At 36.1% G+C, this 25116-nt stretch overlaps 1 protein-coding gene across 1 annotated transcript in view; it reads right to left on the bottom strand.

Annotated features, from left to right (window-relative positions):
* Positions 1–352: 352 nt before the first annotated feature.
* The window catches only part of UNC13C (unc-13 homolog C), a 497972-nt gene continuing 473208 nt past the window's right edge, over positions 353–25116 (bottom strand). The window contains exons 31-33 of the mRNA XM_081047963.1: positions 6801–6893; positions 5167–5326; positions 353–2117 (exon numbers count right to left, since the gene is read on the bottom strand). Of these exons, the coding sequence (XP_080904089.1) occupies positions 1832–2117; positions 5167–5326; positions 6801–6893 (539 nt within the window). The 3' untranslated portion in view covers positions 353–1831. The remainder of the gene's footprint in view (positions 2118–5166; positions 5327–6800; positions 6894–25116) is intronic.

Here is a 25116-nt window from a genome sequence, read left to right as displayed (position 1 = left end):
AAACCTTTTGTAAGGTAGGTTGTCATTTAACAACGTTGCTGGTTTATGTGTTGAATGCTGAATTTTCTTATGGGGCTTAACAGTATGCAGAAACATAGTTAGATACATCAGTTCTTCCTTATTTACAGTGTCATTGTCTTGTAATATGTAGCTATTTCCAGGAACACAATTCTTGGAAAAAGTTTTTTCAAATTCTAATGAGATATTAGAACCAAATAATGTAAATATTGTTCTATCCCAATAACGTAAATATTGTTCTATGCAGTTCAAAAAAAGCCTGGCGTTTTTATTCCTAAATAATGAAATGATGTTGCACAAATTAAATAAGAAGGCAGAATGTACAATAAAGTGTTGCTTGTTCTCAATATATATCCGTTTATTAATGCATATGCCAGAGGATCACATTGTACTATGCATTTGGAGAAGTCATTAACAAAGCAATTGCCTAACAATTGAACATGAATTAATGTATCTCACTGGTCTGTGTTTTCACACCCAGTAACAGAATGGTTCTGAAAGTCATGATAACGTTCATTTCTGTTCTTAACATAGACCAGCCTTTTTGCAAAACACAATCACTGTAACTGGTTCTTGTTTCTGCATGTGTTGTTGTCCACTAACAGTTATGACCATAAGTTACAAAGTACTGTTCTACAGCCAAGTAAGTATTTAGATACAGACTCTAAAAAGTCAAACCATAAAAATACAGAAAATGCAAGTATTCATAAACTATGTCGTATTCAAAATTCAGCCTAGTTATAGTTTTAATGGTCCTCGCTGTACTAAGTTGTTTTTCTAAGCAATTTCTTCAGACTTTATTTTACATTTTTCACTAAATAGATGAAGACATGACTTTTTGCTACAGTGCAATATAGGGATGCTGCATTCAGTATAAATTGTTGAATATTTTTAAAAAGAAAAAAGCATTTAACTGATTATATAGTGCTAAGTAAATAAGGATATAGTCATAACTGTCAGAGGGAAAACACTAACAGTATAGGTACTTATCACAGGTAATTTTAAGAAAAAACCTTCCACTGTAGTTTAAACCATTAATCCCATGACTTTCTAAAAAATAAAATTTTGTAAAGCCAAGACATAATGCGAGATGGCAAATGCATCAAATTACCGTTTTTACAAATGTGATGTGACCTTGGCAGATTTGAAAAACAAAATTTGTCAGTATATCAAACATTGTTAACAAACTCTAGTTAGCATTGCTTTGTATAAGTTTGCTTTAATAGCATTTCTTCACAGTGATATTTCAGAAAGGTTGGAAACTTGTCAGCATAAAATATTTCCCCACCTTTTCTATTTTAATTTGTATGCAAAAATCATCACAATATATCTGCAACTATAAAATTACAAATGCTTCCTAGAAGTGACTGCATTTCTAGTTATGATAGAAAAGGGTATTTGTAAGACATCTACAATGAGGGAAGTCTAAATAAAACAGAATTTGAGTAACAAATCCCTTCTAAGCCATGGGCAATATAAACTAATTTAACAAAGACAACTAATGGAAAAACTCAATAATTGTTTTTCAGTATGCTTAACTGACGAGAAATTTCATTTATTAATGAAATAAAATAAACATTAAAAAAGATATTCTGGGTATTTCAGTTTACATCATAATTTTGGCACTTCATGGAACATTTATTACCCCAAGACCAGCAATGGTACAAAAGTTCAGCAGGTTTTCCACATACCTTGTAGACATTGTACGTGAGTACTGGCAAACACTTAAAATAAACATTGCCATGTATTTGCACATGCATGCAGTAGTTAAACAATTATAGTTGATGAATTCTCAAAGGTGATACCATCAGTATCAAGCACTCTCTTCAGCAGATCTTGTTTCTGATTTAAGTCTTACAAATTCTTTCGCCACATCATCGCTGGTCCTCTGAGAGAGTATTCTAAGGATAGTCAAACCAGTCTCATCCATAGAGACATTTTTCAAAAGAGGATACCATGCCCCATAGCTTCCCTTTTCTGCTATGTTCTGTAGCTGAATTACTGTCATTCCGATAATTCGATCTTCTCGGGCAAAGCAGTAATCCTTAACTGAGAGATGAAGTTCATAGGCCCCTGGGCAGTTTTCATTACCCAGAATGCTGTGTGGATAAAAATATGAATTTTGAGCAAAAACTTTATTTCACCTGGGGATCAGTGTGGTTCTAAATATACTGTTAAAATGTTATACATTGCTCAGAATATTACATTGGCAAATAGAGTATCATTGTATTTTAATTCTGATGCAAATATTCTTTACATAGATATTACTTGGCACTTTAACTTGAAAACTTCTTCTTTCCCTAGATAGGGATAGGAAATCCATCTAAATATGCTTTATTGCCTTGATGTTAAGCTGGAATTAAAATATTATGTTGTACTTAATCATTGGAAGCAGGGTCCCCCCTGATATAGGGGTCACGAGAGCCCGGGTAGGATGACGAATACCTCTTGGAAGAATTTATGTGCCATTTCAACATCGGTCATTGTAACCTCTTTTCTTTACCTCAGACTCCTGGTACGCTATTATATCTATGGCCTTTTCTCAAGGAAATACACTGCACAATCTATCATGCACTATTTCGGATACAAATCTCCAGAGTAAATTAGTTCCAGCAAAGCCCAATGTTTCAGTGCAATTTCTTCGTGTGGTAACAGTTAGGCTTGTCAAGTGTGGGGCTGAGAATGGCCTCTACTAATAACAACCCAAGACAACTTTTCAGTGCACAGCTGAACATAATGAAGAAGGCTGAGTGGTGATCTGCTGAGAAAAATTCTCCTCTGTCCGTTATTTTAATTCCTCAGATATTCTTGACTTTCTAATGAAGACACATCTAGTCCGCAGCAGTACAAGTTTCCATATTCCTTCCTTTTCCAAGTGACTTTTTCTGATTAAACATTTTGCAGACTCAAACTTTCATTTCTGGGTGACATTGATAACTAAACTGTAGACTGATTTTAGAGAGAATGTGAAAGAAAATGGAAGCCTGGTGGGTAAGAATAGAAAAGCAAAGTATAATAGGGAGTGAGATCTTCTTGTGAATTAAAATGCATCAAAATGCTGTCTTTCTCCAGAATTGGTTCTTAGTAACTCACAGTGTTGTGTCTGAATTTTTCCATAATTTAAGTATTTCTAGAATCTTTGAGAAGAATTTTAATTGCACCATTTTTTCTTCTTTTTTTGTGTGTGTGCAAAATTTGGAGGACTAGATAGGTGGAATCTCGTGAGCTGGTTTGTTAGCAGGCATTAATTAGTGTGATTAACCTGTTAGAACCCTTTTATTATATGTGGTAGGATAGTTAAGTTTTAGTGAGTGGTAAGAGTTAAGTATGCAGTGCACAGAGTGCTGAAAGGTCTCTGGGAAATGATGAGTGCAATACAAAAACCCAAACCAATAAGAGACTGTTTTGGTGCGTGTGTAAGCCTCTGAGGTTTGGTTTTGTGTCCCCTTCTCTAGCGCCAGGTCACCGCCTCTAGATTTATGGAATTATTACATCTACAGCAGATTATTCTCAAGTTATATATTTGATATTTCCTCTTGTTTAATAGGCATCTCTTCTCCTATCCCTACTCTCCTATCTTTGTAAATCACTATCCACCCAATTGCTACTGCCCAAAACCTAGGGGTGATCCTTCATTTAATTCAGTATCAGATAACTTCCATTTGCCACGATTGCATCTGCTCTCCATCCTTCTCCTTGCATTTTGCAATAGGATGGTGGCCTGTAAGGAGTACATCAATAGGGTTTTTCTGTGCTCTGGCTTCCAGGTGGTTTTGGCCAAAAGAGAGCCCCACCAGGAAATCAGAAGTAATGATGAGAATAAGGTCAGAGCCTTTATGTTCCTGGCTCCTTGCCTGTGAGGCTGTTTCTGTCCATGGAAGCCCACTGCTCTCAAGGTGGCTGACTACACACCAAGTTTTACTTCCCCAATTTTAGTAACAGCTCTTCCTCTCCTTCCTCAGGTGCAATAGGAGCAACGACCCAGCAACTACTAGCTGCAGGTCACATCACTATTCCTGTAGTCCCTGTATTCTATTTTGTGAAAGGTCCTTCTTTAATACCCTGACTTGAATGTTCTTGGGAACCTAACATATATTTTTTCTTTTGTGTTGTACCTCCAGTCCAGAATCTACTGCTACCTCTCTACTATCATCTGGTCAGTCATGCTTATCTCTTGCCTGGATTACTGCAATAGCCCTTTAACTTACCTTGACATGTTTGGTCTTGCTTTCCTATAATTATTTCTCTATGAAAAGAATAAAGATGTAAATCAGATTGTTCATTCCCTCATCTGAAAATCCTTCAAGGCCTCCGATCGAGCTTGGAATGAACCTTGTCTCCTGTACCCAGACTGCAAAGCCCTGTACCCTGACTACCTCTCCAAACTAATTTAATCTCTCTTGCCCACTATAGTCTGTTTCTTAAATATGCCAGGCAGATTCCTGTCTTAAAGTCCTTGTACTAGGAGTTTTGCTTGGCCTGAACTGCTCTCAACTCACTTCCCTGCGTGACTGGTTCTTTATTTTCTCAGGTTTCAATGTAGAAGTCACATTCTCAGAAAGGCTTCCCCAAATACCTAATCTAAATGGCCAACCAATCACTCTATTACATCGTTCTGTTTTAATTCTCTGCAAAATACTATCATCTGATGAATTTCTGTTTACTGTGTTTCCTGGAAAATAAGCCCTAGCGTGATTTTTCAGGATGATGTCCCCTGAACATAAGCCCTAATGCGTCTTTTGGAACAAAAATTAGTATAAGACATGGTTTTATTTTTGGGTAAATATGGTATTTGTTTGTGATTTTGTTTGTCATACATTCCTCATCTCTAGAAAGTAACTTCCGTGAGAACAGAGACCTCCTATTGTATATACCCAGTGCCTGTATTGCCTGATACGTGGTAGATACGGAGCAAATGGAAAGGAACTAAACTGCACAGATACTGAGCAGATACTGAGCAAATGGAAAGGAACTAAAAACATAGCCTTCTTCATTTCCCTGGAATGAGTGATGAACAAGAATACTTATACCTATAGGTTCTGCTTTCCTTAGCAAAGCCCAGAGCCATTCCTACCCCAAATCCCTTAATAAATTTAGCTATACAGTAGCTATCACCTGGTTGAATACATGAGTTGGGTCATGACTTACAACTGAAAAGTTTCATTGTACTTGGGTGACCACGTGTTGCTTTTTGTCTTTGTGCCTTGTTTTCTCTTCTTGTCTGCGAGGTTGGGTCCCAGCATACAAACTTCCACAAAGGGGCGGAACATTGCTGTGGTCTGCCAGTTTAGGTTATTGATGGCAATCACTACAAACCAGAAAGGGAAAGGAATGAAAAGTGTTAGCAGACAAACGTGTGGAATCTTAGTTTCTCCCTTTGGGTCTTAGAAAGAATTTTAAAAAAGGATGGAGGAAGCCATAGCTTGCATTTGATTGTGCCCTAACCCCATGGACAAGAAAATATCCTTGAAGAAAAACCATTTACTCTCTGCAAGGCACACTTGATGGGGCTGTCAGCTCTAAGCTGTGTGGAGAAAAGGTTGCTGTAATTGAAATGCCATTTGTTACTAATGAAAAGTTATCATTCTTCTTGCTTAGGTAAAAACATGATGTTTTTGATATGTTCAGCATAAAATGCTTAGAAAAAATATACAGAGAATAGATTAAAATCTATAGTTTTTCAGAAGAAATGATTATTTTGTTATGTGTGCTTTCAATACTTAATATTTTTTATGTAGAATGAGATCATAATATAAATAGTTCTATTTTTAAAATCCATCATGGATATCCTTATATACTCCCCAACTGCAAATATTTTGCTATATAGATATTACATCTTATATTTAACTAATCACTTATTGTTAAGTACTATGGTTGTTTCCTAATTTCAGGCATCATAACTAATTCTTAAATGTACATTCTCATATGTATACCTTTGCTCATTCTTTGATGATAATATCCTTAAGAAAGGGTCTTATAACTAAAATTTCTAATGCAAAAGGTTCTTAAAACTTTGGGCATTTGCTATACAATGGCAAAATATGTTTCAAAAAACATTTAAGGCTACGGGCACACCCATTTATGTGTATGCATACAGATTCTACACATAAACTATACAGCAGGGTTACTTTTATAAAGCAAAGATACATTGGGAAATGCAACTTTAAAATATATTAGAAGGCTATGATTTGGATTAAAGTAGCTATTACTTAAAATGACTAAGTCTATAATAGTATAAAAATAGAATATGGTTCAACTGAGCAATTAACCATTATTAAATTTCACCTTTAAAATGACCCCTGCATTCAGATTGTGCTTTTACAATACCAATAAAGACTCATCTAAAAGAAATAAAAACTAGTGGCTGGAAATCACATAGAAAAAGAAATGGATTATAAGAACAGGCAACTGCCTTATCTAAAATTTGACTGACAAGTTATGAAGTCAATTATGGCACTAATGTTCGATGTACATCACAGCGTCAACTACAGAGAAAATGTTCAAAATACACAGTTGTGAAATGTAATCACCTATGTATGTAAAGCATGCAGATATTTCAAATAATGTAGGGTAAATATCCGTGCCATTGATTTTTTTAAAAAATAAAACTTCTGGTTTCACAAAGAAATTCTAAGCATGCCCTAAAATCATTTAATATACATATTTTAAAACAGAAATCCAAAAAGAAATTACATTTTAATATCATTGTAGAGGTCAATATAATATTATTGTAGAAGTTAAGGCCTCATGGGCTGTTTGCTCTACCTAGACCTGAAATATACCTTTTACAGTGATTTTATGCTCTCCAGTTCCTGGGGTGGTGGTGATGTCCACATGAACAGATATCTGACCCACTGGCTCTTTGGAAGAACGGCCTGAAAAGAAGCAGAAGTTTACTGGCCTTAGATTTCAGACTACTTAATAATAGACATCTACATTCTCTGTAACAAGGGACTGTAAAGTGTTCCTTCCCAGAAATGAATGGTTCTCTTCATTAATATCACATAATAGGTATGGCTAAATGTTCACTAATTAAATTTGCTATACAGGTTTGAGACTTGGGTATAATCATATTCCATTCATTGAGCTAACATATCAGACAGCATAAGACATTAAAAGAACTTGCAGTTGCCTGACTAGGCACTTAATAAAGCTCTATTTAATGCTTATGTACCGAGATGTGTCATTGCTGGTCATTCCTTTAAGGCCTTTGCTACATTGTCCCCTATCAGAGCACTGGTGACACAACGTTAGCTCCGTAGAGCACCTGCCCTCCTGAAGCCCACAAGACACTCACATAGAAAATATTGCTGCAATGTAGTGTGGTAAGTTCTATGACATATGTATAAGGTCTACTGATGGCATACTTAATTCTACCCAGGTAAAGTTTAGTGAAGTGTTAAACATGTTGTATTAAAAAGTGCCTGTGATTTGGGGTCAGATAAACTTGAATTCAAATCACAGTTACGCCACCACCGCTTCTGTGATCAGAATTTGCTGTATCCTCAAGTCTGTTTTCTCATTTATATAACAGGGAGAATAACACCAACTTCTTAGTATATACACATCTATGAACATATACATTATTTCACAATTAGAAGCACATGCTTCATTCTTTAATATAGCCTGGAATATCACAAAGTAAATGTTTATGAGTATTTGAGTGAAAATAAATCACTAAGCTGTTTACAAATAATTAAAGCATTTAAAATAATGTTTGGCCTTTATTCCACTAACTGAATATACATAATTTAACCATATTTCAATTGTTTCCAATCCCTTGCTAGTATAAACAAATTACAATGAATAATTATTTTTTATATTTACACATTTATCTATAGCACAATTTCTAGAAGTAAAATTTGTTAATTTGGGATTTTAATTTTGCCCCAAAGTGATTTCAACAATTTACATTCTCATGTGCAATATCTGAGGTAGCAAGAATCTTATTTTTCTTTATTTTTCTGAAGTAAATGGATAATCACCAAATCTGAAAATAGAAGGTTCTAAGAGACTTCCAATTTCTCACATCAGAACATCTCAACAGGACCTGCTGAGAACAGCCTGTTCACCACAAAGACCCTTCTCTCTTTACCCGAGCCATTTGATAATAAAAGGATTGAAAAAAGTCATCACTTATTCTTTGCTCCATGGGGAAAGAAAGAGGGGAAGGGAAGAAAACTCCAGGAGAAATACTCCTAAATCCTGGAAGTGTCAGCAAGATGGGCATTTCATTTTTGAATCGGTTGCCTAGTTAGCAGATCACATGACTTGAGCATGGCCAAGTGGGGGACATCTAGCCACAGAGGGTATGAGGATAACCTCTTTAGATTTATGGTTGCTAAGAACTATTGGGGATGGTACCTGAATGGGTTTGAAATGCCAGAGTTGGGGACAAGGGAGAGTAGATTGACCGTGGGCTATGGTCTTGTCAGGGATTGTCAAAGATGGGGCAAAGAGGCAGGCACTTGAGAGGCATGTGGCATGCCAGTGCCAGGTAAGGTGCAGCAGGAATAAGGTTTGAGCCTTGGAAGCATCTATCAATGCCCCGAGGAGCTATTGGGAAATGAGCCTCTCACCAGCCAGCTCTACTTCCCCAAAGACAATGAAGTTGAATAATCCTAACACTATTCAAATAGACAATAACCCCTAAGTAAATAATGATCTGTAATGGTCACCACTGAAGTTTAAATAAAGCGTCCTGTCTCTTTCCTCGCTGTCATTTTTTTTTTTTTCAACACCAGGGAAACTCCCACTAGGACAGAGAGGGAAGGTACACACAGAGAAACCCATGCCTTCCTCCTCCTGCTCCTAGAGTCACCATTTTACCTGCTTGTAGAATGAGAAGGGAGCTTTGAATCCAGTAAGTGATTAAAGCTTTAATGTAAACAGGGCAAGGTCTTAAAACCTAGTAGTGCAAGTCACTCATATGGTATGGACCTGGACTGTGATATCAGTAAGGAAGCCACGGGTGCATTAGAAAGTGGATTCCTCACTAGGTGACAGTCTCTTTCCTGGTTCTAGTAGCTTCTTCTTCCCCTTGTCACTATTGTTTAAGGGAGGTTAGTTTACTATTCCTTCTGTCTTTTTTATATCCTGCCCATACTTTTGTATATAGTTTCTTTATTAAATCCTTGACAAATGATCTTAATTTGGGTGTGCCATTTGATTTCTACTGTGGCATTGATTTATTGAGTTAACATCTTCGACTTGCTCATAACTGGAATGGAAATGCTTCTAGTGTTTTTCCAATTCTCTTAAGTTTTGTGGAACAATGAAACAGTCTTTGTGGGGGTGGAAGGCAGGGTTTAAAATGTAGACACTCACTACTTAACAACTTTTATGATTATAGATTTCACAAAGGAGAAAATGCTTTAGGAGGCTATTGAAGGTAGAATTAGAATTCATCTTTTACAAAAATGAAGCAAAAGAAGTAGCATGGACACACGTGCGGATACCTACAAGAGTGGCATGTCCTTGAAACTGCAAGTAGTTCAGTGTAGATGGAACATAGACGAAGGAGTAGCAAGAGGAAATGTTAGAGAAGATGATAGTACCTTGAATACCATTTAAAAGTCTTTAGACGTTATCCTACAGGTACTGAGAAGTCTCTTAAGTTTTGGGCCATGAGTGGCAGAGTCAGCTTTACTTGAGAAAAAATTATTCTCTCATCTGTGAGAGAAGGATCACTCTCATCACCCCATTCTCTTCCTCAGAGCTTCATACTTATATCTAATTATACCATGAATCAAGTCCTAAAGCCCAGCCCTTCACTAGGATGTTTCTGATTACCTTTTACTTTATCTGCGCTGCTGGTCCATGCTGCTCTCTTTAGCCTGATTCTTCAAAACTTTCTTCATGTTCATCAAGACAAACAACATGTTTGAAACATCCTTCATCCATTATCCTATGAAGCCCTGTCCAAATAACTTTACTATAAAATACTTTCATTAAAAAATTATATCAACAATCTATAATTATATTCTTGATTTCCTCCATACTGTGACATAGTACAAAAACTCTGGGCAATGGAATCAGACTAGTCTGATTATGAGTACGATCTCAGTCACTCATTAACAGATAATTAAAACACCATGAACTTTCATTGTCTTATTTTTATAGCACCTACCTGGCAGCATTGTAGTGAGACTAAAAGAGGTAATTTTTAAAAATGTAGAATATTTTGTACCTTGCTATATACCAGCTGTTATATATATAACAGCAATCTAGTAAATGGATCCAAGTTTATTATGATAATAATTCAAATTTTAATAAGAGAATGTTTTAAAGTTATTAAATCCGTTGAAGATTCATGCATAATGCCTATATGTAAAAATTATGAAAAAAATCCATGGATGTTATGGTTATCTAGGTCAAGGGCTACAAGAAGACAACTCTTGAATGACTGGAGTTCTTCCCAACCTCTTTAGAATTCCTTCTTTCTTAACTGAGACTTTCTGGGTCGAGTAGAATTTTGATGGCAGATATTTAGAGATCTCATGTTTAATAGGGAAAACTCCTCCCCTCTACTATGTAAAACCTTTCATTAACCATGAATCTTGTGAAAGGTGTTTTCTTGAGTAATAAAGGTTTTTTTATTTGTTTCACTATTACTGAAATCCTAGTTAATGAGAAAGGCCTCTAGCATCCCTGAAAATGCATCCAGGTTGCATATTCATCTGTGTTGTTTTACTAAGGATCCGAGCCTGCTCCGTGTCTGGCTTTGTGGTTAAAACTTTAATGGGTGTTATATGTATTACTGAGTGCACTGTGTTAATGGCTGGTTCCTGCCACAGTAAACATCAAGAAATGATGATCAGGCTAGTTATTGATATAACATATTTGTAAATGAGAAGAGCCTTCCATCAAAGCACTCACCAGGAGGTGTCATTTCTTCATCTGAATTTCTAATCACCAAGGTAATTTAAAGGCTTTAATTGTGTCATTATAGAATTTGAGAGATTTCTATGGTGGAAAATATAAAAGTTCTAATTAGAAAAATATGCGAGCTTCTGTTTGGTGCCTTTAATTATGGAAGCTGTTTTAAAACAAAAAACAGCTAATGTGCCTAAACCTTTTAAAAGGTTCTCTTTAACTGCATAGATGTAAGTTTTCCCCTTTCACAAAGTGCTTTTCTGTAATCTTCCACTTACGTATATTCTGTGTGTTTGTGTCTTCTAAAGAGACATGGACAGTTGCATTAGGGAGAAAAAAAAAAACATTAAAAATTGTACTTATGTACTCAGCAGTGCTTGAACACTTTTGGAAAGTCTCCTGGGTGGAAACATTTACTAGACTCTCAAAATGCACATTTCTTCTTCTAACACAAAATGTGGAATTTACTGCTCAATCAAGTCAAACATAGTCTTGAGAACTGACTGCTTAATGTGGCACAACCCTAAAAGAATGCAATTAGCAACATAATAGAGGAGAATCAACTGGTTTAAAAGGGTTTATCATTACTGCAATTATTGCTTAATAGTCACGTTATTCATGATTGTTACTTTAGAACTCCAGGTTCCTGATTTCACAGGCATTTAACATAGCATCCATGTTATACCTTGTTTTGTAGTTAATTATGCAGAGTTTTTCTTCCTAACTACATTTCATAATGGCAGGAAATCTCTATTAATATTAATAACCCTTATCTCTAATTCATACAATAAACTTGTAATATTCTTTTGATGTATATTAAAATACCAATTTATATTTAGTCATTGATTATATACGCAAGCAGTCCTCACTTTGCATGGTGTTGACATGACCAGATCCAGTTCTCACAGTTTTGTTCAATAACATCCATCTCCCAACAACACATTCAAATTTCAGCTGTTATGATACGTTAGATATGTATCATTGCATAAAGCTAGAACTTTGCTGCTAGTTTTTTAGTCACAAATCACTGTGTAAATAATAGGTATATGTCATCAGCGACCAGTTAGATCACTTCATTCAAAGTCTGTTGGTGATTGGTCACTGTATATCTGTTCAGTTTATGTACAATAAAGGCCAAAAGGGCCAATTGAGATGGGCAGGAGAGGCAGAGACACACACTCACCAAAACCTGCACCCCTGGCACAGCCAACCACAATGAGGAGGGATCCAAAAACAAACAAACAAAACTGAGCTTCTTTCCTGAGGAACAAGGGGTTTGTGCTCCACATCAATCACTCCAACCCTTGGGACCTGCACGGGAGAGACACTAGTTCCCAAAATGTCTGACTCTGAAAGCCAACAGGGCTTACACCCAGGAGAAGCACAGGGCTGTAAGAAACAGGCATTCTGCTCTTATAGGGCAGGCTCACCCCTCGACCCAGCACAGAAGCAATAGGATGAAAAGAGCCTAAGTCATATGTGAAATAAATTCATTTGCTAACCTCAAAGCTTCTGCCAGAGGGGCAGAAATCTATCGAGATTCTCCAGGGATGTAGGTGCTGGCTGGAGCCATATCTTCGTTCTCTTTCTACGTTGCCAGCATCGGCACTGATGGGTGCCATTTTTGCACACTAACTTGCTAGTGAAAGCAAGCTAGCAGCCCCAAGCCCAGGCTTTGCTCCCACGAGCAGCCACCCCTGAGGCACTAGGTGAGCAACCTCACCTGGCCACGCCGCTTTCGTGAGCAGCCTGGCCCTACCCACTCTGCCTCGCTCCTGCAGCCCCACCAAAGCCAGCATGTATGCACAGCCCACACAAGGAACGCCCCTTGAATGACAGGCTCTGGTGCCAGGGTGAATTACATGTCCAGGCCCCACAACTCTGAAACAGACTATCCGAGAGACAACCAAGAGCTAGGGCAAGGTTAAGTGATAAGTTTAATCTCCTGCGCAGGGTTACTCCTTCAAACCTGGGTTTGCCAATACATAGAAACAACCATAGAAAGTCAAGCAACATAAGGGAAAAAGACATATGTTCAAACAAACAAAAAAACAAGATTAAACTCCCAGAAAAAAATATATTATGAATTAGAGATAAGTAATTTATCCAATAAAGAGTGAAATTATGGTCATAAAGATGCTCACCAAACTCAGGAGAAGAATAGATGAACAGAGTGAGAACTTCAACAAAGGGAAGAGAGGGGCCAAGATGGTGGCAGTAGAGGAGGATGCTGAATTCTGCCCCTCCCAAGAGCAAAATCAAATATACTTGTACATAGGTAGCAATTAGTCCTATGAGACAACTGAGCATTGAATGAACAGCTTCTGGCAACAACAAGAGAAAGAGACTAAATAGAGGAGGCTGGGGGTTGAGGGGACTCTCAGGGAGTTGTGGGAACTCTCTGGGGCCAGGGAAGCCAGGGAGTGTCATTGTTTATGTGCCCCTCCACTGTAACAGGGCAGGCAGGAACTCTATTTGGGGGCTTTGGCCTACCTGCTAGATCACTGCACATTGCCTGGAATCCTTTTGCCTCTCAACAAAGGTAGCAAGCAGGAACAACAGGGCATCACCACCCACCTGGCCTCCTTGGTGAGAGCTGCTTCGGGTTGGTAGGCTAGTGCCCCAGGTGCTGTAAGTACCTGCTCAGCTTCAAGTGAAGGTTGAATAAACAAGGAAGTGGCTTGACTTAAACCCCTTTCCTACTCTTATACTGTATTGTGCTTTCCTCCTGTTCTTTGCTCATTATCTTAATGTTATTAAATATACATTTGAAGGAATTCGTGGTAATAATAATGGCTACAGTTTTTGACCACTTATGGGTGCCAGGCATGAGTGCTAAGTGTTTTATGTGTAAGATGAAGGTAATCTGTGCATTTTACAGATGGTGAAACTTGAGACCCAGCAGTTAGTCAAAATCAATAAATGGAACAACTGATATTTGACCTTCGGTCTTCGACTTATAAGATACAGTATATACCATGCTGTAATGCTCATTGAATAGCTTCTCTTCTATTCTACCCACCCCCCCACCACCTTTTCAACATCAAAGAGGAAAAAGAAAACTCTATCTTAGTAATTTTATTTTTTTTATGGCATAAAATCTTGCTGAACTAAAAGGCAGAAGAGGATATGAAATTGAAAATTAAAACCATACTACATAGACAGATAGCATCTAGGTATCATAAGATTATGGATAAAATTTAGCTTGAATTTGCAATATTTTATATTAAACTGAACAATAATTTATATATTAAACCCCACAGTAATCATTTGAATATATGTTTTAATTGGTTTTGCTTTCTGGGACTCTATTGTTTTGTAGCTCTCTTTGCTTCATCCTTAAATTTTCTACTGATTGAAACATCTTATGTTGCTACTTTATATTAGCAAGTTTCCATGGCTATGGCATGCTGACTCCTGTTGCTGAACAAATAATCACAGATGAAGAAGATTAGAGATAAGTGTCAAATCTTTGAAGCAAGTCACTATGCTAGTTGCGTATCCTTTTAGAATTGTTTGGAAAGTTTACTTATGATATCTTGAAATATTTTAGGATTGAAAATATAGTTTTTAGAGTTAAAGAATGTTAGAAGATGTCATTAGAGCATCAGCTCACCCTTTTCCATTCCTTGATTGAAGAACAAAGTTTCTTCTCTGCTTTACAGGGGAAAAAAGAAGAAGAAGAAAAAAACAAGTATGGTGGAACTTGAACCTATTTGATCCAGTCTCTGTTTTAGAGATAAACGATGTCGAGACTAAGAGTCCTGAACAAGTTTGCATAGATGGGCAGTATCAGTGACGCGTCTTCTAATTTTCAGTTAAAGTCTTTTCTACTGACCAACTAGCTTGACTCTAAAAAGGTCTCCTGGAATCCACATGATTGGGCAGCCTATCAATAAATAGTATAACTTGGGAAGTAGGTAGGATGTGGATATGGCCACTCACTGCTGTTGTTTCCTACTTGGAAACTCCTAACTTGGGCAAAAATCAGAAAATCAAACTTTTAATCCTGACTAGAAATTACCTATTTCTAATGTAGTCTATTTCACCTGATCTGTCAGCCTCTCTCTTCCAAAATCTATTCATGCACCATGATTACTAGCAAACACTACTCCCTAGGGAAGAAAGAGGAATGAGAAGGATTATGTCCGTATGCCAGTGTGTATTCATACCAGGTAAATCATTTTTGTAGGAGGAGACTAGGGTATGGCGTGTTTTGAAAGATGAGAGCTTCAGGACATGCCTTTTCTTCTTGGTGGTCATTGATGTTAACAAATGTGTTACCATAGTAGTCAAGCTAGTACAGATGAGTGTAGTCAGGCGAGGGTCTCAGCATCCCTAGCTTCCAAAGGTTGGATCTATCTGGAACCAAATATTCCTTAGACGTGGCTAAGGGTAATCCAGTTCACCTGTATTATCGGAACAGATTTTCTTTCTTATTTGAGGATGAGTAAACATATACAACTCAATAACTGACTTCTTCAAAAAAAAAGTTCTATAGCACAAGAAGAGTAACAATGTTTCGAAGACTCAGGGGAAAACCTGTCACTGCAAATAATGGAGCCACATTAAAATGCAAAATAAAATCAAATTTCTTGTAATAAAAAAGTTCTAAATTTCTAAAGAACTCAATTTGTTTCAGAAAAATTAATAAATCACAAACTTATACCATGTATATCCATGTAAAAAGGAGGAGGAGGAGAAAGAGAAGAAGATGAAGAAAAAAGGAGAAAGAGGAGGAAAAAGAAAAATACCCAAGAATAAAAGAGAAAGAATTTCAGCTGGCCTGTATTTTCCCTCACAATAAAATTCAGAAAGAAATGGAACAATACCTACAAAGTTATGAGGGACAATCTGTGATCCCAGAATTTTAAATCTACCCAAGTATTTTTTCATGTGTGAATGGTACAAAAAGTAATTTTCAAAAATTACAGGGCTAAGAAATTACATACAGAGATGTATTTCAGAGAAGATGACTTGGAGACATATTTAAACCAAAAAGAACCTAAGACTAGTGAAGTTGTGCTGCAAAAAGCATGGCGGTGAGAATTGGCACCATCTAAATATGAGAATATATTTTATTGTGACTATCAGGTGGATATAAAGTGGGTACATCTCCCATATTAGATTTGAGTTTCTGATGACAGGCACAGTCTTAGTTCATTTTACATTCCCAATGTCTATCTTTGCACCTGGCACAATAAACGAACTCTATAAGGAGGTGAAAACAGAAATTTGGATGATGTGTGGGTTGAATAGGAGAGCAGGTCTAAAGAAGGAGGAACTCTAATGGGAAGGTAACTTTGAAAGGTTTGTTCTCTTGGTTCTAATGTGATATTGTGTAAGTGAATCAGTGTGAAGTAATGAAATTATGGGCATATTCAATGGAGATTTTCTTTATCAAACTAATATAATAACTACAGAAGCAACTTCTTTCCATTTACTTAGCTATTTATCTTACTTTAATAAAATTTCAATATTTTTCTTAGAGGTTTTATACATATTTTGCTAAATTTATTTGTAGGTATCTTATTGTGTTACTGCTATTTTAAATGAGATTATTTTTTATTTTCTGTTCTAATTGACTATTAATTGTGCAAAGGAATACCGTTCAATTAATAGTCAATTAGACTATTGTAAGGAGCAATCTTGTTAAAACTTATTAGTTCTAATAGTTTCTGTAAAGATTTGCTTATGCTTTTAATGTAAATAATTATGTTGTTTACTTATAAGGAGTTTGTTCGTTTTTAATTCCCTTGCTATGAGTATAGAAGGAGATAATAACCTAATGATTTTATGTGTATGTAATCTTGAGATGAAAACTTAACATGGAAAAGTATGAAAAGAGGGACCCACTAAACTAATTTATACATATAACTACAAAAATTATAAATGAAATACTGATAAAATGAAAATTTTTGCCATAAAAGAAAAGGTTGGTTTAAACTATCATCCTAATATCACTGAAAATTATCTCATAAATTCTCATAAATTCTGTATTTGATAAATTTCGGTGCCCATCCATGAAACAACTCTTAGATAACTCAGATTTTAAGTATGTTTCCTAAATGTGGTAAGGAATATTTCTTTTAAAACAACACCCAATATCATATCCACATTTGAAACTTCCTTTTAAAACTGTGAGCAAAATAAGAATAAATACAGTGGTCTGAAAATTTATATAAAGGCAATAATTAAAGAAATAGAAAATAGAATGTGGCTCTTGGAAATGGTGACAATTTTTTGCAACACTATACTTGTATAAAAACATAATTGAAAAATTATATGCTTTAACAAGTTTTTAAAATTATTTTGATAAGAGATAAAAAGCATAAGAAACAAATAGTTACATGATTTTGAATGACAATGTATCATTCTTAAAGCAGCAAAAAATATATAGGGTTTGTGTGTGTGTGTGTGTAGCCTGAAATAAACCTAATTGATTCATGAAATTTGAATCAAGCATAAAAGAATAATTAAAAATAAAAGAAAACATATATTTAAAGTTAAGATAAAATACCTTAAGGAAGTCACTTATTTGCATATTTAGTTATAGATTTATTGCAATTCTAATAAAAATCACAGTCTTAAAAAAATTTTGTATAGAATCCAAAGCTTATTTGGAAATATTACAATAGAGGCTAAGAACTTATTAAAAGTAACTAAGAACTTATTAAAACATTAAATGAATAGTAATGAAGAACTTATAAAGGGAGAAAAATATTCTTATAAAATATTAAAGCATTTTGTTAAGCAACAATAATTAAATTGGTCTAATCTTGGACTGTATATGGTCAGACAGGATTGGATAAAAGGTGCAGGAACAGAATTCCAATATATTTAAGATATCAATAATAAAAGAATTATTGGTGGGAAAGGGAAGGATTACTCAATTATTGGTTACTATTTTGGGAAAAACTTCAGTAATTCCATTATGGAATTTTATTGAAAATGTAATTCTAAATACAGAATAAGTTTATAGGAACAAGGTTGATATTTAAAATATTAATTGAAAGTGAAAAATAAGCTTAAATATTGTGTAATTAGGGAATAAATCAATAAATTATGAAATAGCTATGATTGAATATAAGTATGACATATTACAAAGAGTTTATATCATGTAAAGCAGCTATGTTGAAATGCTATGTGAAAGGAATTCATAATTGTGTATAAAACAAATATAACATGAATATTAAAAATTTAATGATTTCTCTTACTTTTTCATTGTTTATAGTTTTGTATTTCTATTGTTTTCTAATATACATATGTTACCTTTATAATAAAAATAAACCTAGTTAAAACAATGTTTAAAAACTTGTGTCAAGAGAGTTAAATTTAATATTTGCTACACACAAAATTTTTTAAAAAATGGGAATTTTATCTGGAATGGATAAAGAAGTTGTGGTATATATACACAATGGAATACTATTCTGCCATAAGAAAAGATGAAATAGGACCATTTCTGACAGCATGGATGCATCTTGAGATTATAATGCTAAGTGAAATAAGTCAGATGGAAAAAAGTAAAGAACTATGTGATTTCACTGATATGTGGCATATAAAACTGAAAACAACAAAAGAATAAGATAAACAAATGAAAAAACAAAAACTCATAGACACAGAGAATAATTTAGTGGTTACCAGAGAGTAAGGGGGGAGGCGGGTGGTAGATGAGGGTAAAGGGGATCAAATACATGGTGATAGAAAGAAAACTGACTCTGGGTGGTGAACACACAATGTGATATATAGATGATGTATTACAAAATGGTCACCTGAAATCTATGTAACTTTACTAACAATGTCACCTCAATAAACTTTAATTAAAAAAAGGAATTTTAAATTCCTGATTATAGAAGTTTGAAACAATATATTCACATATTTTTGCAGAAGAATTTGATAAAGGGATTATAAATACAGAATCTTTTAGGATTCTTACAAGTCCCTCCAGAGATTAATCAGAAATATTGTAAAAAACTCAAGAAGCCTTTGCATTGACTTTCTGAGTTTTTTAGATGCTATCTTATTTCTCATATTTAATCATCACTTTTCCATTACTTGCTCACTTACCGTCCATTACTTGCTCACTTATTTTACATTTAGTTTTCTGACATCTCATCTTGCTGCATAATTCTACCAGACAGTTCAAGCAGCTCCAACGATCTCTTTTTTAACCACATATATATTTTTTCCAGTTCCTTGCTATTTGCTAAGTCCTTGGCTCCCTCCTTGCAGTCCTTTTCCCCTTGTCTTTTTTCCCTGTCTCCTTTCTGGTTCACTGTTTACTTCTCTGGTTTATTCCTTCTCTGTCTTCTTTGTAGCCTCCTCTTTCTTCGTTCAGCTTTTTGTTGTGTGACAACCCCCAATGTCAATCCCTGGATCTCTCCTCTCTCCTTTCTCAATACTCCTTTCCTTGGTTTTACAGTTTCAACTCGCATCTTAACTCTATTCATTTTTAAATCTACATTTCTAGTCCTTACCCTGATCTTCCAATTGAACTCCATTTCTAATTGTCTAGTGGATACCCTTGGTTGATATTTTCCTCTCAGCTTCACCTCATCAAGTCCAAAAATTAACTTATGGTTTTCCCAAACCTCCTCCAGTTCTCAACTTCCCTATTTCCAACCTTGATGACACCATTCTGTCGCTATCCAAGTTCAGAATCATTGAAAACCCAAAGGAACTTTTCCTCTGCTTTGTTTGCTGATGATAACCAATAACTAAATCTTGTCCATTACTCTTTACATAGTTTATTTGGTTCCATCTCTACTTCAGCATTCTACTCCCTTGGTTTAGGACCTTATTATATCTAGATATTGATGTTAGATTCCAAGAGGTCCCTTTGCTTTCATACACTTCTATTACATTTTATATAATGTAGCAGGACTAAGTTTCTCAAGGTACAGATTCCATACTGTTACTCTTCTCCTAAAACCAAGGGCTCCTATTACATTGAGGAAAAAAATCCAAATTCCCTGAGTAACTCTTGGCTTTAGAAATTGTGCCTCCATCAATTATAATCAAATTTATTTCTCTTACATTCAACAATATCCCTTTCACAAGTCTTCCTTCCTTATAGGCAAATACTACACCATCCTCAAGCTCTACTCTCTCTCCATGGCTTTCCCAGTCACCTGTTGGTCACTGTCACTTGAAGCTACTTCTGTGTTCTTATTCATACCACCCATTTCAGCACTTAATAGTACTCTGCTTCATCATGGGTTCCTGTGTGTTTCCTACCAATCAAACTTTATTGTATTTTGAAGTTATACCAAGATTAAAATAGTTACAATATTAAATTAAAAAAACCTCCAATATCCACAATTGGCAAAGCTGGTGGGATAAATGATGTAAAGAATAAGTTAATTGGAAAAAAACTTTTGGAGTCGCAACATAATCACAAGGCAGTATACATAGAAGGTAAGAGCTTAGTCTCTAAGCCATGTGGCCTCGGTTTGAATTCAGCCTCCACCACATATTATTAATAAATGAGTGACCTTGGGAAGGTACTTAGGCTGTCTATGCTTCCATTCCCTCCTTTGTAGAACAGTAGTTGAATAATAGTAGTACCTACCTCATTTGAATAATAGCAGTACCTGCCTCATTTGAATAACAGTAGTACCTGCCTCATTTGAATAATAGCAGTACCTGCCTCATTTGAATAATAGCAGTACCAGCCTCATTTGAATAATAGCAGTACCTGCCTCATTTGAATATAGTAGTACATACCTCATTTAAATGTTGTAAAGATGAAACAAGTTAGCACCTGTAAGGGACTTATGAAAAACATTCTGTATGCCAGGTATTTATTTTAATATTATTGTTGTGGTTGTTTATTAAAACATTAAACTATCTGCCTCCTTTGACCTAACAATTTCTTTCTATGAGTCTGTCATACAGAAATACTTGCTTAAATACAAAAGACATAAATAACTCAAGATATTAATGGCAACATTTTTGTAATGGTTAAAAGTAAGGTACAGAATATACAGAAAGTGCCAAAAATGTATACATATTTTAAGAAAGGATAAAACTGTATTAAAATTGTAATAATATATACCGATAACAAAAGATGAATGCAAATCATGTCTGAGTTCTGCAATTATAAGTGGTGCTCACAGTGGTTACCATCAGCACAATTTTAATACAGTTTTTTCCTCTCTTAAAATGTGTATATGTTGTTTTGTTACCCTCTGCATATAATTAGTAAAACAGTGAGACCATCATCATATATCTTATTATGAAATATGAATCCACATTAAAAGAGTAAAGAAAATTTTAATAAACAGATGTGCATGAAAGAGCAAACAGCCCGGCAGTATGCACATTATCCAGTTTTGGTGGAGGGAGATAAGAAAATATCAGTTTTATGTGGCATCATTGAAGGTCTGGGTGAATAAACTTAAAAGTATACATGGTAGGGATGGAAGCAGCTGAGTACATTAGTTTTTCCATCATACACTTTCATATTATCTGATTTGATTTTAGTGAACATAGACAACTTATTAATTAAAATGTTTATATACAAAAAGAACCAGAAAATTAGAGTAGGAAAATATAGATAATGAGTTCAGTTCAATGGTTCAAAACGCCGTGCTTTCCCTATCCATGAGAATACACACTTGACTGATGTGACTGTCATTTGACCAGGATGTGATCTACCGCACCAAGCAGAGAGCATGAACAAATTACGGAACGCAGCATATGAGCAAGTAATTGAAGTGTTGAGAGGAAAATTGGTCATGTGAGCTGATGGATGGGTGGAGGCAGCAGTGCCCACAGTGATCTGGTAATGCTTGACAGGGGAACACAGAACTGACTTCCTTAAATAGTCATGCTCATGCAGCAGAATATTCTCAAGAAGCAGCAGTAAAAGCCATTTTAAAAAAATTAGCTTATGGAAAGCAATGCCAACAGATCCCCAAGATGACCGCCGTATCAATACAGGTCCCAGGTTCACAGCATATGGCTGAGACCTCATTTAACACCGAAGACTTTATTGCGGGGCAAAAACCTGAAGAAGTAGAGGCTAATGTAGAAATAGTCAAATGTAACCCTCTCCATCAAATGTAACCCTCACCATCACCTCTGCTAGAGGTGGGCATGCACGAATGAACTCCTCTGCGGAAAAGGCATCACGGCTTGGTAATATATTGCTCTGACCTTTTAATAAAAAACTGGTCCAATGAAAAGTAATTTAGCAAGAACACCAAGATAGAAGGGACTGTTATGGACAGAATGAATACCATTTGTTAGAAGAGAAATAGAAAGTAGACGCGCTTCCATTTCTCAGCAGACATAGTGAACATAGAGAACTCACTGTGAGAAACCCTCGGCGTTTCCTTTCCTTCTTTCCTTTGCCTTCTTCAGTCTATTTTGCTTATTGTTCATTATACAGTAGTGAGTAAGACTTTGAAATCTGGGATATGTAAATATGAAGTTCCTGTATCGGCTTTAAACAATAAATGCAATAAACATGATTTCTTCATTGTGTGATTAATATATTTAAACAGCCATTTGGCCAGATGTTGGGGGGAAAACCCCACGAAATGAGTACATTGCATTCCTTCCTTCAGGACTGCCCTGGACTGGCACTGAAAGGAGACATGGAATGGAAATATGATCCCCCAGAAACAACGTGGTCTTAAGAGGAATGGCTGACTTTAGACGTGAAGTTTGCCCTCACAGAAGTGGCCTCTTATTTTAGGGAATCAAGATTTAGAACTGGAGAACTGGGGAGTCAGGAGAAGGGGAACACTTTAAGGAGATATCAGTGGTCCCTGAATACCACCCCTGTCAAAACGAACTGTCTATAAGCAAGTTTGCATCTAAACAGAAGGTGTTGCCACTGTGACTTTTTTCTGGTGTAAGAATGAATGCAATATCAGGCTTTTAGTTGTTTTTCTTAATTGAAAAATAATTGTAAATAACCTAGAAGTGTTTGGTGCATGGTTAAGTACAGTTTAGCCCATCTGTATGATGGGAAATTATACAATCTTTAAAACTCATACTTTCAGAGATTTTTTAAGTGACACCTGGAGGTGTTACGTTATTTCATGTTATTAGAAAAAAACCATGCTACATTATGATACACAATATGGATTATACAGTGGCCGGTAATGTTCACATGGGGACCCGCCAGTCCATTGTAAGAGTAAGAAAAGGCTGACTTTATAAAGAAATGGGCAAGTGTCCAGGGCTCATAAAGCATCAGAGCAGATCAAAGATCTGGAAACCTGGGTATCAGGCATTTTTGGCTAGAGGAGATCAAAGGACCTGTGAATAAGTGGGAATAAACACTTAGATTTTGGTAATGAAGACAGATGAAGTGCTATATTCAGGAAGGCAGGTAGAGAAAAGTCATGTTCAGGAGTGAGCTTTTGACAAGGTCTATTTTAACAAAGAAGTTCTCTGTATCTTTACCATCCATGTGTGAAGAGGTTTGGGGTAGTGATAGTTATAGATCTGGACTGGAATATTAGCAACTGAAATGATTTCTATGTACAGCTAAGAATGAGTGCAATACTACAAACAGGGTTCTGGCAGCAGTTTAACTGTGGAATGATCACCAGACAATCATCTCTCAATACACAGAAAAAGCATGTTCTCCCAAAATTGCCAGTAGCGTGTCAAATAGTTTTCTCATTAAAAATTCAAGACTCTCTGCTTTTAAAAATACATTCACTGTGCTAAAATAAATCACATCTACAGAATGCTGGGAAGATGGCTGAGAGAGTGGCAGCCTAATTTTTGGGTCTTCCTAAATCTACATGAAGACATACAGAGCAACTACTTAGTGAACGCCAAAACCCAAGGAAAACATTTACCATAAAACAGGTGCCAAGGTGGTCCCATGAACTCCTAAATATGAGAATGCAAGAGGCAGCACCAACAGCCACAAGGCTTCTGTGTAATTGGTGTCTGTGTGGAAGAAAACATGGGGACATCTGACAGATCTGAGAACCAGAGAACCCACAAACTGCCAACAGGTACTCACTGGAAGGCACTGAAGGCCAATTTGAAATAGCAGCTCGGTTCTGGAGGGGATCTGCCCAACCAAGAACAGGTAACTGCCTGGGGAGCAGAGTAAGGACTGAAGGGACAGGGACAGCCTAGCATCCGTGACCTCTCCACACTAATCCTACCGATGGTTTTGCTGAGGGATGGAACTTGAGTCCAGTCAAGCCTCTGCACCCAGAGGCTGATCTGCAGAAACACAGAAGGACATATTGAGTCACACTCTTCCTCCTCAGTCAGGAAAATCCAGACTGGGGGAGACTCTATAATAAAGCAACCCATGTTCTTTGAAAGATAAATTGCAAAGAAAAGAAATAGATGGAAGAGGAACTTGCAGGGAATTTCCTCTGCAGGGAATTTAAAGGCATCCCATTTTTTTTTTTTAAATGAGCAAATGACACTGTAAAGTCTAAGGATATACTCTTGGGTATAAAGCTATAAAGAGGTTCAAGGGAGTGATTACTATAAAAGTCAGGACAGTGGTTACCTTTGGAGGGACAGTGGGGGGGGTGTGTCGCCGGGACAGGACACATGGAGAAGCTTCTGGGATGACTGGCAAAGTTCTTTTTGCTCACCTTGGTGGGCCTCACCTTTGTTTTATGTGGTTCTCTACATCTATTTATTTTCTAAAGGTGAAAAAACAAAACAAAACAAAACAAAAAACTTAAAAACAAAATCTATTAATAATCTCCAAATAAAAATATTAAAATACTTTGACTACATGGTGTTAGAATGGCGGTGACCACTTAAAGGATATATACCTGTGTCTCATTTTTATGAAGCTGGTTGGGGGTAGGGAGCCTTCCTACTGTTAACTTGCTTTAACCGTTCGTTGCTCACTTTCAGCCCAGTGAAGTTAATCTTTTGTTCTTATTGAAAACTAGTAATAATTGTGTTCATTACTCTGAGTAGTGCACTAAAGAGCTATCCTGGTAATTAAGGTTTTTCAGAAATAAAGTTAGCCCTTCTACCTTTAGGCTGCAAAGCTCCATGGAAACCACCTACAGTTTTGTTTCATTTGGATGCTTTCTTGGTCCTCAGAGACCAGTAAGGAGCTAATTTCTTCTCAATAGCGGTTAATTGATGGAGTAAATGTTGCCTGTTGGACCAGCCAAGAAAGAGGCTTGTGAGGAGGACACAGACAGAAGTCTGGGGAGCTGGCTGTGAGAATCCCAGGAGGAGCGAAGCAGAGAACAGTGCAAATCAATC

Source organism: Rhinolophus hipposideros (genome assembly GCF_964194185.1).
Source record: "Rhinolophus hipposideros genome assembly, chromosome: 5".
NCBI classification, from domain to species: domain Eukaryota; kingdom Metazoa; phylum Chordata; class Mammalia; order Chiroptera; family Rhinolophidae; genus Rhinolophus; species Rhinolophus hipposideros.
The sequence above is the reverse complement of the archived record's forward strand: the minus strand, read 5'-3'. Positions and strand labels throughout refer to the sequence as shown.